The sequence below is a fragment of the Heterodontus francisci genome, chromosome 30, assembly GCF_036365525.1.
Source record: "Heterodontus francisci isolate sHetFra1 chromosome 30, sHetFra1.hap1, whole genome shotgun sequence".
Taxonomy (NCBI): Eukaryota; Metazoa; Chordata; class Chondrichthyes; order Heterodontiformes; family Heterodontidae; genus Heterodontus; species Heterodontus francisci.
This window is the reverse complement of record NC_090400.1, coordinates 45,949,994-45,967,276: the sequence shown is the minus strand read 5'-3', so window position 1 is coordinate 45,967,276 and position 17,283 is coordinate 45,949,994. Positions and strand designations below refer to the sequence as shown.

Genomic DNA, 17,283 nt, shown 5'->3' with positions numbered 1-17,283 from the left:
GATCTTAATTTTCTTGCTTTGAGTGAGATTGCATTACTGCTGAAACCCATCCTACTAGATAGCAATGACAACAAGGAACGTCTTGGAATACTGATTAACAGCATTTGTTACAGAAAAAGCAATACAACTGATTTTTAAAGGTTTGATTCACTGAACAGCTCATCTGATTACCTGCTTGAATATCCCATAAAGTTAAACAAATTATTCATATCAACGTAAAATGTTCTTTCATTGCCTTGCAAAGGCAGCACAATTCTGTAACTTTCTGGAAGAAAACGAGAAACCACCATGTTTTCCCGAAGAGCCTACCAATACCATGTGGAACACCTAGCCAATTCACCAGAATCACCTTCAAGAGTATATTAACATTCTGGAAGGAAGAGGGCAAGTGAAATGCATCCTGCATTTCAGGATGTACTTAGCTTAGTCAGAATAGAAGTGTTCAGGCTGATGTAAATTATTTTTTAATCGTTCATAGGATATGGGCATCACTGGCAAGGCCGTCATTTATTGCCCATCCCTAATTGCCCTTGAGAAGTCAGTGGTGAGCTGCTTTCTTCAACCCCTGAAATCCATGTGGTGCCGGTACACCCATAGTGCTGTGAGGGAGGGAATTCCAGGATTTTGACCCAGCGACAGTGAAAAAACAATATATTCCCAAATCAGGATGGTGTGAGACCTGTAGGAGAACTTGCAGGTGGAGGTGTTCTCATGTGCTCACTGCCCTTTTTCTTCTAGGTGGTAGAGGTTGCAGGTTTGGAAGGCGCTGTCAAAGAGGCCTTGGTGAGTTGCTGCAGTGCATTTTCACACAACCGATTTGCTACAAAATTCTGGAAACTAAAATATAAGCCTTTAGAGTGTGACCTCACACGAGCTGCAGGATTGATTGCTTGAGCATAAATTTGCAACAAGGGTTGTTGAAGAGGACCTCAATTTATTAACACTGCCAGCAGAGTATAACGTGGCCTTTACTTGTGAACACTTCCTCAAATCATTTGCAATAAAGTAGCTGATCAGCACTCACTATCAAAGTTCAAAAATGAAAAATAAAAAACTTACATTTATATAGCCCCTCTCACAATCACTGAACGAGTACTTCTGAAGTGTAGTCACTGCTGTAACGTAGGAATAATGGTAGCCAATTGGTGCATAGCAAGCTTCTACAAACAACAATGTGATAATGACCAGAAGATCTGTTTTTGTGATGTTGATTGAGGGTAAATATCAGCCAGGAACACCAGGGATCACTCCTTTGGTGATTCTTCAAAAAAGTCAGGGGATCTTATCCAATCCCAAGAGGGCAGATAGGGCCTTAGTTTTACATCTCATTCAAAAGACAGCACCTCCAACACTCCCTCAGTACTGCACTGGAGCATTAGCCTAGATTTTTGTGCTCAAGACCTGGAGTACGACTTGAAACCACAACCTCCTGACTCAGGTGAGAGTGCTACCAACTGAACCACAGCTGACACCTAAATGGCCGCTCGGATGAGCTATTGGATGGTGACTTCACAGAATCACTACAGTGCAGGAGGTCATTCGGCCCATCATATCCACACCAGCTCTCCGGAACAGCAATTCCCTCAGTTCCATTCCCCTGCCTTCTCCCCATAACCCTGCACATTCTTCCATTTCATATAACTGTCTAATTCCTTTTTGAATGCTTCAATTGAACCTGCCTCCACCACACTCTCAGGCAGAGCAACTTATGGAATGCTACCCCTCCCAAGGTCTATAATTTGAGGAGAAAAGAGAACATTGGTGGAAAGTTCTATAGATATTGCAATTTTTGAATCTTTGTTGTTGCAACATATTGAACATATGAATATACAAATGAACATAAGCAATGTATGTGAGGGCTATCAATAGTGTTTCTATATGAAAACATAACTGAAGGTTTACATTTTGACTGCTACAGCTGAGCCAGTGGGGAAAAATGACATTACCCAAGAGATATACAAGAAGAGGGGAGAGTCACATGAGTGATATTCTAATGTCAAAAATGTTTTAAAGGAGTGTCATGCTTGAAAATTTTCCTTTTGGTGAGCTGGGCCTATTAGTGATATGTGGAGGATATGGAAGTAAGTGTTACTTGGCCTATGAATCTGCCATATTGTAGGTTAGAACAATAAACATTTTAATTGAAAATAAACTATTTACAGCTATTGTATGATAGAAGTCAGGTGCACTGAATTCAGAAATCAAAAATTTTAAGTATCATATTGCAGATCTCTAAATGTAACGACACACATTGTAAACTTCCTTCTAAATTTTATTACATTTAAAACAAATACATGCAACCTTAAACTATGTACAGAAATAAAAAATGCATGAGTTTAAGATCAAAATTCAATGCTCTCTGTTTAACAGGACCACATCTTACAACATTAATATATGAATAAAAGGATAACATGACAGAAATATGCACATCATGCAGCTTCCATTCACCAAACTTAAAATAGATCCTGAAGACAATCAACAGAGAGAACAAAACTAAACTAGTTTTTTTTGCCAAAAAATTACAAAATGCAACAGTGAACCACAATTTGCTGAATGTGGATATTATTCTGTTTCTCTGCAGGGTATGGTGATTGTTCATTAGCCATTCATGTAGTGTGATCATCTAAAAGTTTGATTTTTAAAAATAGCCACGCTGTGTAATTTTTGTTCTGCTGATTTTCTTTTAAATGCAAATGCCATTCTCCATAGCACACACCAATTAAACCCTTGAAATCCACAGTAATCCGACTAATTTATGCCACTAATTATTGACAAAGTACATTTTTCCTCCCAAGGCAGATTATAAATCAAGATTAGACTGGGGATGAAGGCCCGGGGCAGGATTTTTATTTTTGGATTGGAACCCTGACATCAGGACCATTTTCTGGTCCTGACCCCACATTGCGTCAGAGCCCGAGGCCTGATACAATTTTTGAATGGCTGACCAATTAGTGGCCAGGGTGCATGCTCCTCACCTGATTAAGGACAGTGGGCAGGCTCTCTATAGGAGGCCCTCCAGCCCTGAGATATCGGCAGCCCGACTGTCGGAGGGAGAAGCTGCCAACATAGGTGAGAGAGGGCGCCTCAAGATGAAGGTGCTCACTGAAGACGCTTCAATAAAGTTGAAATTTACACTGGCCACACATGCCAGACTGCTACTTTGGAGGGGGGGGGGGTTAAAAAAGTTATTTGGAATGTTGGCCCTCAGTCTGTTGGTAGGAGGCCTCCTCCATGCATTGGCCAGGATTTGGCTGTCATTGCTTGGGGTGGAGGGGGGGGGGGGGGGGGGGGGTTGGGTGGTGGGTGGAGAGGGGGCCGACTGCCCACTGGAAAATTCCCAGTTCAGTCCAATTCCCGTCTCCCCAGTGCTCGTTAGGATCCCCCTATCCATCCACTTTTAAAATGGCCCAGAGGCGGTAACATGCTGGCTAACTGGCACACTGCTCTCCGAGGCCAATTTTTCAGCCCTCCTGTCTCCGGTCCCACACCCGATATGAATCAAAAATTCTACCCCATATTGTTAGGATAATTTCCATGCATTACAAGAAAAGTTGATGGTGTGTTCCATCATACCCTGAAGTTAAAATCTTTAACATGACTGTCTTAAATGCAGTCAAGTGTCATAATTCAAACGTCTGCTGCTAAAAAAACAAACTATTTAATGAGGACAAGATTGAATTTGTTTCTCTATCTTGCTAGAATCTTAAACACAACTGACAAAAATGCAGTCACATTTTACACAAGTAATTCTTATTGCTAAATACTGACTGCCCTGCCTTCTCATGAGTGTTAGCGTACGCTCCATAGCCAGGACTGTAAATATCGCCTTCGGGGAGTACTACAACGAGGTGCTGAATTGTAACCTATAGAACAAAAAGAAAAGATTAAGCATCAGTTACCTGCTTTAGTCTATATGAAATATAACTGCATCACATTTTCTTTTGAGTTTTAATTTATAACTTATCAAGATTACAATCTTATTTGAATTTCATTTTGATAAGCTCATGTTCTGCTTATCTTGATATTCTTTGTCTACTGAACTCCCTTGATCTAATCTATTTCGATATCTATTTTAATATATTAAAAACCTTACATTTACTTCCACTTCCTGTTAACTTTTCCATTTTAAACTCCTATGTCCATTTTTGTAATGTAAATTGCCTATGTAAACAAATCACACTTAAATTATACTGAGATAGAAAATGGTTCGTGGCCAAATGCTTCCCCAAACACAGCGGCGGCAATAACTACCACGCCAAAACAGCTGTGTACAAGGACTATGCAAAAGCGGTCCTCTCAGGTCATCAGGAAACCAGTCATGCACCAAGAGTCAGTGCGCCGGTCCTGAAGAGGATAAAAGTTGGCTGGCGAGGATGCCAATACCATGGGTTAGGGAGAGGGGCAGTGGAAATGACTGGGAGAAAGGCAAGCGGTGGCCCATAGTTTCAATGTGCTCCTGCTCCTCCTGGCTCCACATTCAGGCAAGTAATTTTTAAAAAAATTACCTTTTTATGACAGCCTCAGGTACTGTTTTTAAGGACCACTGGTTTGGCTGTTTTAGGTCTTGAGAAAACTGAATGCAGCGAGCATTCCAAACCCGTTTCACCTAAAGACTACACTTGGTTTTGGCACTCTGTGTACAATGTTATGGAGATTTACTAGTTATATAGAAACATAGAAAAATAGGAGCAGGAGTAGGCCATTCTGGCCTTCAAGCCTACTCCACCATTCAATACAATCATGGCTGATCATCCAAACTCAGTACCCTGTTCCTGCTTTCTCCCCGTATCCCTTGATCCCTTTAGTCCCAAGAACTATGTCTAGCTCTTTCTTGAATATATTTAATGATTTGTCCTCAACTGCTTTCCGTGGTAGAGAATTCCACAGGTTCACCACTCTGAGTGAAGAAGTCCCTCCTCATCTCAGTCCTAAATGGCTTATCCCTTATCCTTAGACTGTGACCCCTGGTCCTGAACTCCCCTGCCATTGGGGACATCCTTCCTGCATCTAGTCTGTCCAGTCCTGTTAGAATTTTGTAGGTTTCTATGAGATTATATTGTATCTACATTTTATATTACGAGCCAGTTTAGCTCAGTTAGAAGCAGTCTCCCTTTTGTCACAGAAGATTGTAGGTTCAAGTTCATTAAGCTGATACTTCAATGCACTACTGGGGAAGTGTTGCGGTGCTTTTATTTCCATTAAGAGAAAACATTGAACCAAGGCCCATTCTGCTTGATCAGATTCCATGAATAGCAGGGAATTTTCCTGGTGTCCTCACCAATATTTCTCCCTCAACCATTACCACTAGAGAAACCGGTCACTCATCTCATTTGTGTGTAGGTGATTTTGCTGTGCAAAAATTGGCTGCTGCATTTGCCCACATAATAATAGTGACTACACTCAAAGTAAGTTACTGGGAGTGAAACACTTTGGGACATCCCACCTATGTGATAAGACATTATAAAAATTTAAGTTCTTTCTTTCTGTATACATGATATACGATTTATTGGCAATTGACTGACATACTTCTCAATAAATCTGCTGTATTAATATCCCAAGCTGTTAATCACCTTGTATAGATGATGTGTAAAGAACATGGGAGTGCCTTGTTTGATAGAATTCTCATTTGATCCCACTTCTGACAGCAAAGAAATGTGTCCAAAACTAAATGAAACCCCTACATAAAAATGAAATGGTACATGTTTATTGTTGGTTACATTATCTGAACCCTTTCATTGTCACACTGAAATCACTCAGCTATCAATTGATCTCTCTAAAAGAAAACAAAACCATCCATTTTTTCAGCTCTTTTATTACTGGACTCATTCACAGCCATTCATGTGAAGACAATGTTACACGCTTCGTTGTTAAAGTAATTTTGTTGCCTAGTTCTACTTAGCTATTTTACATTTCAGCACCTAGTCATCTACGTGTTTTTAAAAAGATCACAATGGCTGCTATTTTCCACTGTTTGCTAATTTTAGCAACAAATATTTTTTAGCAACATCACCAGTTGATGATAGAAAGCACCAGATCCTCGTCTTTGTTTAGAGCACCTTGCCTCATTTTCAGCACATGCAAAATCTCTTTGCAACTAATGAAATATTTTAAGTTCAGTCATAATAGCCAAATGTGACAACCAACAGAAAATGAGATGATTGACCAGTTAATCTGTTCTTGGTTGCATAGGTTGCCATGTAAAAGAAACTGCTTTTTCCTTATTAAGGCATTGTTAAAGACATGAACAATTTGTTCCAAGTATGTGATGCAGGTGGGAAGATAATCAAAGAGTGAGTATTACACCAGGTCAAACCTGCTGTTAGTGAGCTTAGTGAACAGTATGATTCTGAAATATCAACATAGCAAGACAGAAGTGAATACTCAAAGTAAAACACATCAATTTTCCTGTCCTATCCATTGCATGTAGGCTTATGCTCAGTCTGCAGATAGCAGCTATTGATGACACTTAAAATCTCCATCAAAATGATGCTCTGGTACTTATGATGGAACAATTTGGTTTAATGAATTGTATTGCGCAGTAAAGTATTGCCTCTTTAAAACGTACAGTTGTTTTCATGCTTCACCTTTTAAAAAAAGACACAAATATTGTCTGGATAGATAACCTGCATCAGTGAAATGACAGTTGGTGCAAAATTGTTTCAGGGACTTTCTCCAATGTCGGAGGAAGTTCTACACAGTACAGTAATGGGAAAACTGCGTTGTTGGTCGATACAAGCGGGCCATTGTTGGATGCATCCTATAAGTGGGGTATAAAACAGTGGCAGCTGTGGTGCAGGATAACGCGAATTGCACCTGCATACAACAGGTGAACTTGGTACTGCTCTACAATGCACCTCACCAATACCAAGAATAAAACTGTAGTTGTATACTCTGCGTGGCACATGCATCATAACAGGTTTGACAGACTCCAGACAGTGAGAATACACTTGATTAATATGACCAAAGCCCAAGGAATAAACAGCCTCATTGTGTCTATTGCTGAAATTTTCTATATTTACCTGTCTGTGGTGCTGCAGAAACATAAATTACAGGGATAGTCTGTATCCTCGTCAAGAAGGCATTATAAGCTACAAGACAAAATAAGTTGTAGTCATCACTTCTTTTTCACAACTACAGTCCATTAGTTTCTTCTTGTTATCCCCATTTTTAATTTTTTGTATTCCAGGAATTGAAAGTTCAGAAAGTTTAAAATTCTGCACCTTTGGAAAAAAACACTGAAACCCATAATATACAGTATAACTATTGTTTAGAGTTTCCAATATTAACGCATGGAATTTAAGGGGTTTTAAGAGAATTGTAAGATCCCACATAGGTGGGGAGTTTGGATGGTTAAGGCATTTCTAGAAGCTTACAAGTTGGCTGCTCAGACCATCGAGGATCTAGAGTATTGAACTACTGCTTTTTTTTTCTTACTTTAAGCCTTCCCATACAATGCAGCATCTTGATACATTTCACATGAAGTGTGCAACAGTCACCTTAGAGTTGCATCCCTCCTTCCATCTGCCTCCAATTTAGAGGCACTGTCTCCCTAACAAACTCCCCAGTTCAATTTGGTACTTTCTCTGCTCAGTTTGGACCAGAATTCTCCTCCACTATCTCACTTTAGCACTCTTCCCCTTCAGATTGTGGTGACACCTTTCAATGCCCCTCTCAGTTCACATGGTGAACTTACATTCCTCACTTTCCTCAGTTCGTACTGGGCCCGTTCACCCCAACTTTGCTCATTTCAGACTGGAAGCTTTTACTCCTCCCAATCACTGCTTACAGCAGTCCTTTCCCTCTATTCTCAGAGCCAATCCCATTACTCCAGGTACAAAAGACTACAATGGACAAGAGTTCTTGCCATAGTTTTGTGTGATTGGAATTTCTGATCTTGTGAAACAAACCTGAGAATTACCACGGTCATGTAGGCCCCCATCTGCCAAGAATGAGGTATATTAACTTTGCCACATGGACATTAAATTTCAAATTATTGCTGGGAAGAGGAGAAGGCCTGTTACATGGGCTTGCCAGGCCCCTGGCTGGAAAGAAATTTTTGCATATTAACAGTCAGTGTTTGTAGACAAAGGACCATTCCCTGACACACACAATACACAGAGCCAAGACATGGTCAGACCAGTTAGTCACATGACTAACTTGCTTGGCAACCTGGGATTTTCTGAATTGTACAGTTTTGAACTGAGAGCCTGCAGAACGCTGTTTGCTCCTGGATTGAAAAGACTGGATGGCTCGCCACAGCCTCTCCTGTCTGCTCCCATCTCTTTCTCATGGAACTCCAAGACCCACTGAAAACACATGAACTCCAAGAGAGAAGAGTCTCCTACAGTGAACAAAGTTTAAGAAGAATACTGGGCCACAACAAAATGTGCAAGATATACAATCAATGATTCTAGAGTGAGCTCGAAGAACCATAACAAAAACACTTCAGATATTGGCTTAAACCTTTCCACTTTATTTTCTGCTGCTCTTTTCTGTCTGTATCTGCATGTGCGTATCTCATGTGCATGTTAGCGTGGGCGCGTCATGCATCCGTAGGCGTTAACCGAATTAAAGTACAAGTTTAACAAAATTTCACTTTTTTTATTTAAACCTGAAAATGACTGTTGTGCTGGTTTCTTTGCATTATAATTGGAAAGCAGTGAACAAGGATTCACAAAGGGGGAGCTAAAAACATGGTGTGTTTAAAATTTAAACCCTGTTACAGCAAGACCAGGTGAAGGCTGAAAGGGAACCCTGGACCTCTTTCGCAACTGTCGTAACAGAAATTTGGGTGCTAGCGTCTGGAATTAACCCACAAACAAGAGAAGTTGTTCCCAATCAAAAAAAGAACAAGATTATTAGAGACTTTCTTGTGGTTGTGTGTGCTCGAATACTAACATGTCTGCAACTGAAGCTAGTAGTTCTCCAAGCCAGGGTGAAGTAACTTGGGATAAGTTAAAAGCACTGTCTATGGAGGAGTTGAGGAAAATGGCTGAGCAGTGTGGGATCACTCTACGTGGCAAGGCTAGGAAATCTGAACTGCTAAGACTAGTGGCCAACCATTTTTTCCTTGAATCTGAAGCAGAAACAGGGTTAGAAGCAGACCCAGACAGGGTACTGCTAGCAAAAGATACAATTGGAACAAAGGAAACCTGAATTAGAAGATAGGGAAAGAAAGAGAGAGAGAGAGAGAGAGAGACAGGAGAGGGAGAAAGAGAGACGGGAGAGAGAAAGAGCCTCCCAGAAGGGATGTGAAGGAGAGAGAAAGCGAGAGAGAGACAGCGAGAGCGAGAGAGAGAGAAAGAAAGAAAAAGAATATTCCAGAAAGAATGCAGAGAGCTGAAGTGGCTTGAGTTAACTAGGGAGCAACAGAATAACCCCAGTGAAAGCATGGCCAATATGGAACAGCATAATTCAGGACTGGGTACAAAATTGTTAAAACTAGTTCAACTAATTCCAAAATTCAATGAGGAAGATGTGGAGACATTTTTGTGTCCTTTGAGAAAATGGCAAGGCAGCTAAAATGGGCAGCTGAGACTTGATCTCTTTTACTACAAAGCAAGCTAACTGTAAAAGCCCATGAGGTTTATTCCCTGTTATCAGATGAAAGCTCATCAAATTATGAACAAACCAAAAATGCTATCCTTGGGGCATATGAATTAGTACCTGAAGCCTATCACCAAAAATTTACAACCCTCAAGAAGCAAGCTAATCAAACGTATCTGGAGTTTGAAAGAAGCAAGCAGCTGGCTTTTGACCAGTGGCTGAGGGCTCTTGAAGTACTGATGAGTTTGCTTTAATTTATAAGTCGGTTTCCCAGGGGAGAACTTTTCCTAATCACCAGCACAAATCCGAAAAGGACAAAGGGTGGGAAAGTGATAGAAGCCCAGGCAGTCCTGGAAGAGAAAGGAAAGCAGGAGACACAGGGGGCCCTCCTCCAGCAAAAAAGGAAGGTATTATGAGCAAGAGTGGGACCTGGAAACCTGTATGCTTCCATTGTACAAAAGCAGGGCATTTAAAAGCTGACTGCTGGAAACTAAAGGAAAAACCAGTAGGGTTAATCAGGACACACCCGCTCAGTGAAGAAGGGATAAAAACAAAAAATGCTAGGAATACTCAGCAGGTCTGGCAGCATCTGTGGAGAGAGAAGCAGAGTTAACATTTTAGGTCAGTGACCTTTTTTTTGTTTTTATTTCAGATTTCAAGCATCTGCAGTATTTTGCTTTTATTTCAGTGAAGAAGCAAACCTGATGGATAGCACTGCAGTACAAGCAGTAAGAGTGAGACCCAGGAAGCTTACGGCTGCAAGTGCAGGAAAATTTAATAGGATTTCTGAAGGTTATCAGGGTTTTGTGTCTGAAGGGAAAGTAACCCAAACCTCTCGAGTGGGGAAAGCAAGCCCATAGTGATTCTCAGGGACACAGGGGCCACTAGATCCCTTTTACTGGGAAAAGGCCTGACCTTTCCCCCAGAGAGTGCAGTGAACACCAGAATGGTGGTGAATGGTACTGGAGGGCAGCGTATCCCTGTACCTGTACACCGGGTGCACCTGGAGTGCGACCTAGTTTCAGGACTGGTGTCCGTAGGGATCGTCCCTAGTTTGCCTGTGGATGGGGTTGACCTGATCCTAGGGAATGATCTGGCGGGGGTGAAGGTGGTAGCCCCCTTAGTAGTGAAAGAAAGACCGCAGGAGGTCAGAGAGACAGGGCAGTGGCGGGAGATGGACCCCTGCAGTTTCCCTGAATGTGTAGTGGATCAGTCCATGATCAAACCAGCTCCCCCAGAGGAGACTGCATTGGTACTGCAGGCAGATGACCATGTGGTGTGCCTGTCTGAGACTTTCTTTGGAAAGTTAGGAGACACAGGGAATGAATTAAATTGACTTTCCCTAGCTGAGGCTCAGTGAGCCAACCCAGTATTGCGAGAGTTAGCAGAGGCTGCCCAGTCTGAAAGGAAAGCAAAAGGAGTCCCTGATTGCTACTATGAAAAGAATGTACTGATGAGGAAATGGAGTTCTCTTTGCAGACCTGACAGCAAGGAGTGGACAGTAGTTCACCAGTTAGGGGAGCCACAGAGGTACCAGAGAAAAATATTAACAAGGGCCCACAGGACTACAGTAGCTGTACATGGCGGTATACGAAAGACCAAAGCTTGCAAGACATCTGTTTGACTGGCCAAAACTCCACAAAGTTGTGGTGGAGTACTGCAGGAGTTGCCACATGTGCCAGGTTGAGGGGAAACCCCAACCTACAGTGAAACCTGCACCCCTAAGTCCTGTCTGGAGGACCCTCCAGTAGAGGGCTGGTGAACTGTAAGGGACCCCTGCCGAGAACAAGGGACAGGCAGGCAGGCACAAGGCTGGCAAAAGGTAAGACAGCGAAGGGGAAAAAGTGACCAAGAGGACAGGTTAAAGGACGTCAGGGAGGAATTCCAGATGAAAATCCCTACTGTCCAGTCAGCCAACCCCAGAAAATGTGAAAAGTTAGACCCCCATCCTCCTATGTAAATGTAGACACTAGAAGCACTCCACCAGAGTTGCTAACAGCATTTATAGGAAACTGCAGAGACAAAGAAAGACCTCTAATGGGCAGAGAAGCCATGAGGGTGAAGCCTCACCTAGTATTAGTGCCACAGGGGTGTGCAGTAGAGTCTGCACAAATACCTGCAGGCAGGCGTGTCCCAGAGAATAAAGGGGAGATTAGCAAAAAATCCTCTCCCACAGTCAGAAAAAAAGCAAACCACCCATCCCCTGAAGTCAAAAGCCTTTGCATGTCTCAGAGAGTGTTCAGGATTGACCCGCCCACTACTGACTCTTTTAAAAAAAACAATTTACCTCAGTAGGAACAAAGACCCTAGGCAGCCATGGAAATGGGCTGAAGAGAAGCATCCCAAAAAAAAAAAGAACTTGTTTATTGGGATGCCAAAAAGGGGCAATTAAAACAGCACTGGCACCAAGAGAAGAAAGGCAATTTTAAAAAGTTTTAGGATTTATGAAAAAATGGAAATGAATGAGAGAAATGCATGTTTTTTTCCTGCATCTTATATTTTTCTCTTGATCCTTTTTATGAAATGCGCCTTTTCTCAAATCGCATTTCATTCCCATGGGTATGGAGGTGTCATGCAGGCCCCCATTTGCCAAGAATGAGGTTTATTAATTTTGCCACATGGACATTAAATTTCAAATTGTTGCTGGGAAGAGAAGGCCTGTTACAAGGGATTGCCAGGCCCCTGGTTGAAAAGACATTTTTGCATATTAACGGACAGTGTTTGTAGACAAAGGACCATTCCTTGGCACACACAATACACAGAGCCAAGACATGGTCAGACCAGTTAGTCACATGACTAACCTGCTTGGCAACCTGGGATTTTCTGAACAAAGTGATTACTGACAACGCAGCCGGCAGCTGACGTCATCAGAGTGCACCAAGCTGCGCACATTGGCTCCTATTCTCTGTGCACGCGCTGCGTTCCGCATTGCCAGAACTGGTTGGCACATGCGCAGATGACGTCATCACGTAACGCAGGCAGAGAGCAGGGGTGGGGGAAGCAGGAAGAGAGCTTGGTGGTGTCGGTGCGCTCTCCCACCTGCCCGCCCACCCGCTCTCTCCCTCCCTGGCCCGTTTGCTCTCTCTTCCCCCAACCCACCCACCCCGGCCCGCTTGCTCTCTTGCCCACCCTCCCCCCCCCCCCCCCTCCACCCCGTTCCACTCGTTCTCTCCCTCCCCGGCCCACTCGCTCTCTCCCTCTGGCCATTGTGTCCTGCCATGTGTTTAGGTTGTCTTCGTGTGATTATTTCAGCAGCGCCATCTTTAGTCCTGGCAGCTGCCTGACGTCACAGACGGTGACGTTTTAGTGGCACAGGCTGCATTTGCACATGTGCCACTGCAGCGCCACTAGTGGTTGCGCTGTCAGCAAACGCAGCCTTTTCTGAATTGTACAGTTTTGAACTGAGAGCCTGTAGAAAGCGGTTTGTTCCTGGGTTGAAAAGACCTCTCCTAGCTGGCTCGCCACAGCTTCTCCTGTCTGCTCCCATCTCTTTCTCACAGAACCCCAAAACCCACTGAAGACACATGAACCCCAAGAGAGAAAAGTCTCCTACAGTGAATAAAGTCTATGAATAATACTGGGCCCCAACGAAAAGCAAGATCTACCTACAATTAAGGACTCTACAGTGAGCTCGAAGAACCGTAACAAAACCTCTTCAGATAGTGCCTCAAACTTTTCCACTTTATTTTCTTCTGCTCTTTTCTGTCTCTATCTGCATGTACGTACTTCGTGTGCATGTTAGCGTGGGTGCATCGTGTATCTGTAGGCGTTAACTGAATTAGAGTTTAAGTGTAATAAAACTTCACTTTTCTTCTTTAAACCTGAGAAAGCCTGTTGTGTTGGTTTCTTTGCCTTATAATTGGAAAGTGGTGAACAAGGATTCATCAAGGGGGAACTAAAAACATGGTGTGTTTAAAATTTAAACCCTGTTACAGTAAGACCAGGTGAAGGCTGAAAGGGAACCCTAGATCTCTTTCTCACCTGGTTATAACACCACTCACTGCAGAATACCATTCCTAGAACCACAGGAATGGCATTAAGGGGCACAATGGGGAGTGCAGCTAATTTTCAAGACAGTTAAGAGTATGCATGAATACATGCATTATTTATGCTGGGCTACACCCATGTTCTTTCCCTAAATAGAGGATCAGGAAACTAGAGTATGAGTTTATTCAAACCACTCATGGATATATCCTACTGGTTGGCTCAAAAGGAGTAGTAGTTGGATTTGGTGGTCTACTGACCTTTTTTCCTGAGACCTGGGTATAAAATTCAGGTCAGATTGATAGGATGAAAATGTTTGCCAGCTAGAAGATCCAATGGGATGTGATTGGCCAAGGCCAAACCCAGTTCTTTGTGGCAGGAGGCCACTGCATAAAACCAACCTTACATCAGTAATCTCAACCAGAGTTCATAAGGATGGGTAGTATGGGAAGTTAAAAACATTGACACCAATGTCTCAGGGTAAAGAATGCCTTTCTGAGGTTACAGCAAAATAGAGGGATCTTTGCTATCCATCTAATCCACACTACACCTTAAAGTTGCAGCCATTACTTGATTCCAAATGAAGCAACTTCTTCAGATCATGTAATGCAAGTGAAATAAATAAATTATTTTATTCTATGATAAAGCAGCAATGCACATATGTCATCTGGGGATGTTTTATCAAGGCTCTTCTGATTACTTTTGTGAAGCATGGAAGAGTTTTATGCAGGGCATTGATGTAAATGTCAAGCGTAATCACAATACACCAGCTGCATTTTGAATGTTCTATCAATGACTAGCAGTGACAAACTGTAATATGTAAGATTAAAAAGTACAATGTTACATTATGTTATTTGCAACAATTGCATGGACCCATTTTTCAGTTTGTTAAACAATGTTCAAAAATCAAATACAGGAAGGCTTTGCGCTATCCCACATCAGTGTGGGAGCCTGTCACTCCTATATTCTAATGTCCAGCTATACAGCAACACTGTTGGAGGGGCGAGAAGAAAAATCCAATCTTCACATGTGACAGTGAGAAAAAATAACAAAAGCTACTACTTATTTACCAATAAAGATGATGGCAGTTGTTGCCAGGACTGCAAACAAGGTGAACATCAGCACCTGGTAGGATTCCACTAGCTGGTCAAAGAAAGTCGATTCCTCAAACAGTAATTCTCCTGTATAATATACAAATAAAAAGAAGTTTCCCATTGCAATTAGGCTGAGGTTGTTAAACTGATCTATGTGGGATTGTAAATTACAACCTATATATCGTTAAATCACATTCTGCTTTTAGAAATGGGATAAATTTGAAACCGATGTTTCAAGGGAGTTTTTAAACCTATATAAGAATGACCTTAGGAAAAATTATATTATGTCCAGGTTGTCTGAGTGCTTGCAATATATCAAAAATTACATGCACATTAAATAACATTCACATCTACACTCATTTTAAACCAGGAACATTTGGAAAAGTACTTTATATTGCTATTTATAGCAAAATGTTTGAGTTTCACTTTCAGGACCATTTTTCAAATCCAACCAGTTAAGAATTATTTTGATCAGTATCAACACTGCTTTATTTTTTGTAGATATATCTGCTTAAACCATAAAATGCTGCCAAAAACAGTGGAGGATTGCTTTGGAGGAGTTCCTGAGCTCAACATGCATTGAAGGATTGAATTAACATAGAGAAAGCTGATTTTTTTCCCCCCAAAAATATACTTTATTCATAAAAATCTGTAAAAAAATACATTACAAAACAGCAGCCAAGTTACATTCCAAAAAGTGCAAAGGAAATCAGTTTTCTTCAATACAGGAGCGAGTTGCCTCACAACCTTTCCATTCCATTTTACATGCCATGTACATTTTACAGCAAACCCATATTTGGTGTATACAGCCCGAGGGGTTTCCCATGGGTCCAGCCCCTCAGTTCACTTTGGTGGGAGGACCTTACACAGTGGTCTTTCCCCACTGAGCCTTTGTAGCAGCTGTCCCAAGCTTTAATGCGTCCCTCAACACGTAGTCCTGGACCTTGGAATGTGCCAGTCTGCAACACTCGGTCGTGGACAACTCTATGCGCTGGAAGACCAGAAGGTTTCAGGCAGACCAAAGAACGTCTTTCACCGAATTGATGGTCCTCCAGCAGCAGTTGATGTTTATCTCGGTTTGCATCCCTGGGAACAGCCCGTAGAGCACAGACTCCTGTTACAGAGCTGCTTGGGATGAATCTCGACAAAAACCACTGCATCTTTCCACAACTGCTTTGCAAAGACACATTCCAGAAGCAGGTGGGCAACTGTCTCTTCCCCACCATAGCCACCTCGAGGGCAGAATGTGGAGGGGGGGGAGACTCCAGGCATGCAGGAAGGATCTGACGGGGAGGGCCATTCTCACCACCAGCCAAGTTACGTCTTGGTGCTTGTTTGAAAGTTCTGGTGATGAGGCATTCTGCCAAATGACTTTGGCGGTCTGCTCAGGGAACCATCCGACAGGATCCACCATCTAATTATCCCGTAGGGCCTTGAGGACATTCCATGCAGATCACTGCCTGATGGATTGGTGGTCAAAGGTGTTTTCCACAGAAACTTTCCCACGACGGATAGGTGGTACGGCATGGTCAACTGGATGGAGCGTTCCATGGCAATGTAATCAGACCCATCCTTTGCAACACTGGGTACAGATAGAACCTCAGCACGTAGTGACACTTGGTGTTTGCGTTCTGGGGCTCTACGCACAGCTTGTTGCGGCTGCACACGAAGGTGGTCATCAGGATGAGGGCGACGTCAGGTACATTTTTCCCGCCCTTATCTGGATGTTTGAATATAGTGTCCCGCCGGACCAGCTCCATTTTGGATTTCCAGATAAAGCCGAAAAATGGGTCGGGAGACCGCCACGGTGCAGGAGTGGGGTATGGGCCAGACCTCTGCCACATACAGCAACAATGTGAGCGTCTTGCACCTGATGACCAGGTTCTTACCCACAACGGAGAGAGATCGCTGCTCCCACATGCTCAGTTTATGGTGTACTCTGGCTACTCACTCCTTCTGGGTTTTGGTGCACGGCCCAGCCATTCTGAACCATATTAGAGACATACAGCACTGAAACAGGCCCTTCAGTCCACCGAGTCTGTGCTGACCAACAACCACCCATTTACACTAATCCTACATTAATCCCATATTTCTTACCACATCCCCACCATTCTCCTACCACCTACCTACACTACGGGCAATTTACAACGGCCAATTTACCTATCAACCTGCAAGTCTTTGGCTGTGGGAGGAAACCGGAGCACCCAGTTGAAACCCACGCGGTCACAGGGAGAACTTACAAACTCCACATAGGCAGTACCCAGAACCGAACCCTGGTCGCCGGAGCTGAGAGGCTGCGGTGCTAACCACTGCGCCGTCCTAATGTTGCAGTCAACATATCCCCAGCACCTTCGGGTAGTCTGACCTGACGGTGAAGGAGACAAAGCTTCGGATGGCCCAGTTCCCAAAGAACATGGTCTCAATCTTACCATGGTTAACTTTGGCTCCCAAGGCCAGTTCGAACTGGTCGCAGATGCTCATCAGTCTGCGAACGGACAGCAGATCCGAGCAGAAGACGGCGCATCGTTCATGTACAGGGAGGTTTTAACCTGAGTGCCTCTGCTGCCTGGGATTGTCACCCCTCTTATGCCCGCATCCTTCCTAATGGACTCAGCAAACGGTTCGATACAGCAAACAAACAAGACAGGGGAGAGAGGAC

The 17,283-nt window shown here is 43.0% G+C and overlaps 1 protein-coding gene across 1 annotated transcript in view; it reads right to left on the bottom strand.

The window, feature by feature from the left end:
- Positions 1-2,167: 2,167 nt before the first annotated feature.
- The window catches only part of LOC137346445 (nuclear pore membrane glycoprotein 210-like), a 163,191-nt gene continuing 148,075 nt past the window's right edge, over positions 2,168-17,283 (bottom strand). Inside the window, exons 51-54 of the mRNA XM_068009894.1 lie at positions 14,601-14,711; positions 7,020-7,088; positions 5,571-5,677; positions 2,168-3,863 (exon numbers count right to left, since the gene is read on the bottom strand). Coding sequence (XP_067865995.1) covers positions 3,729-3,863; positions 5,571-5,677; positions 7,020-7,088; positions 14,601-14,711 — 422 coding nt within the window. The 3' untranslated portion in view covers positions 2,168-3,728. The remainder of the gene's footprint in view (positions 3,864-5,570; positions 5,678-7,019; positions 7,089-14,600; positions 14,712-17,283) is intronic.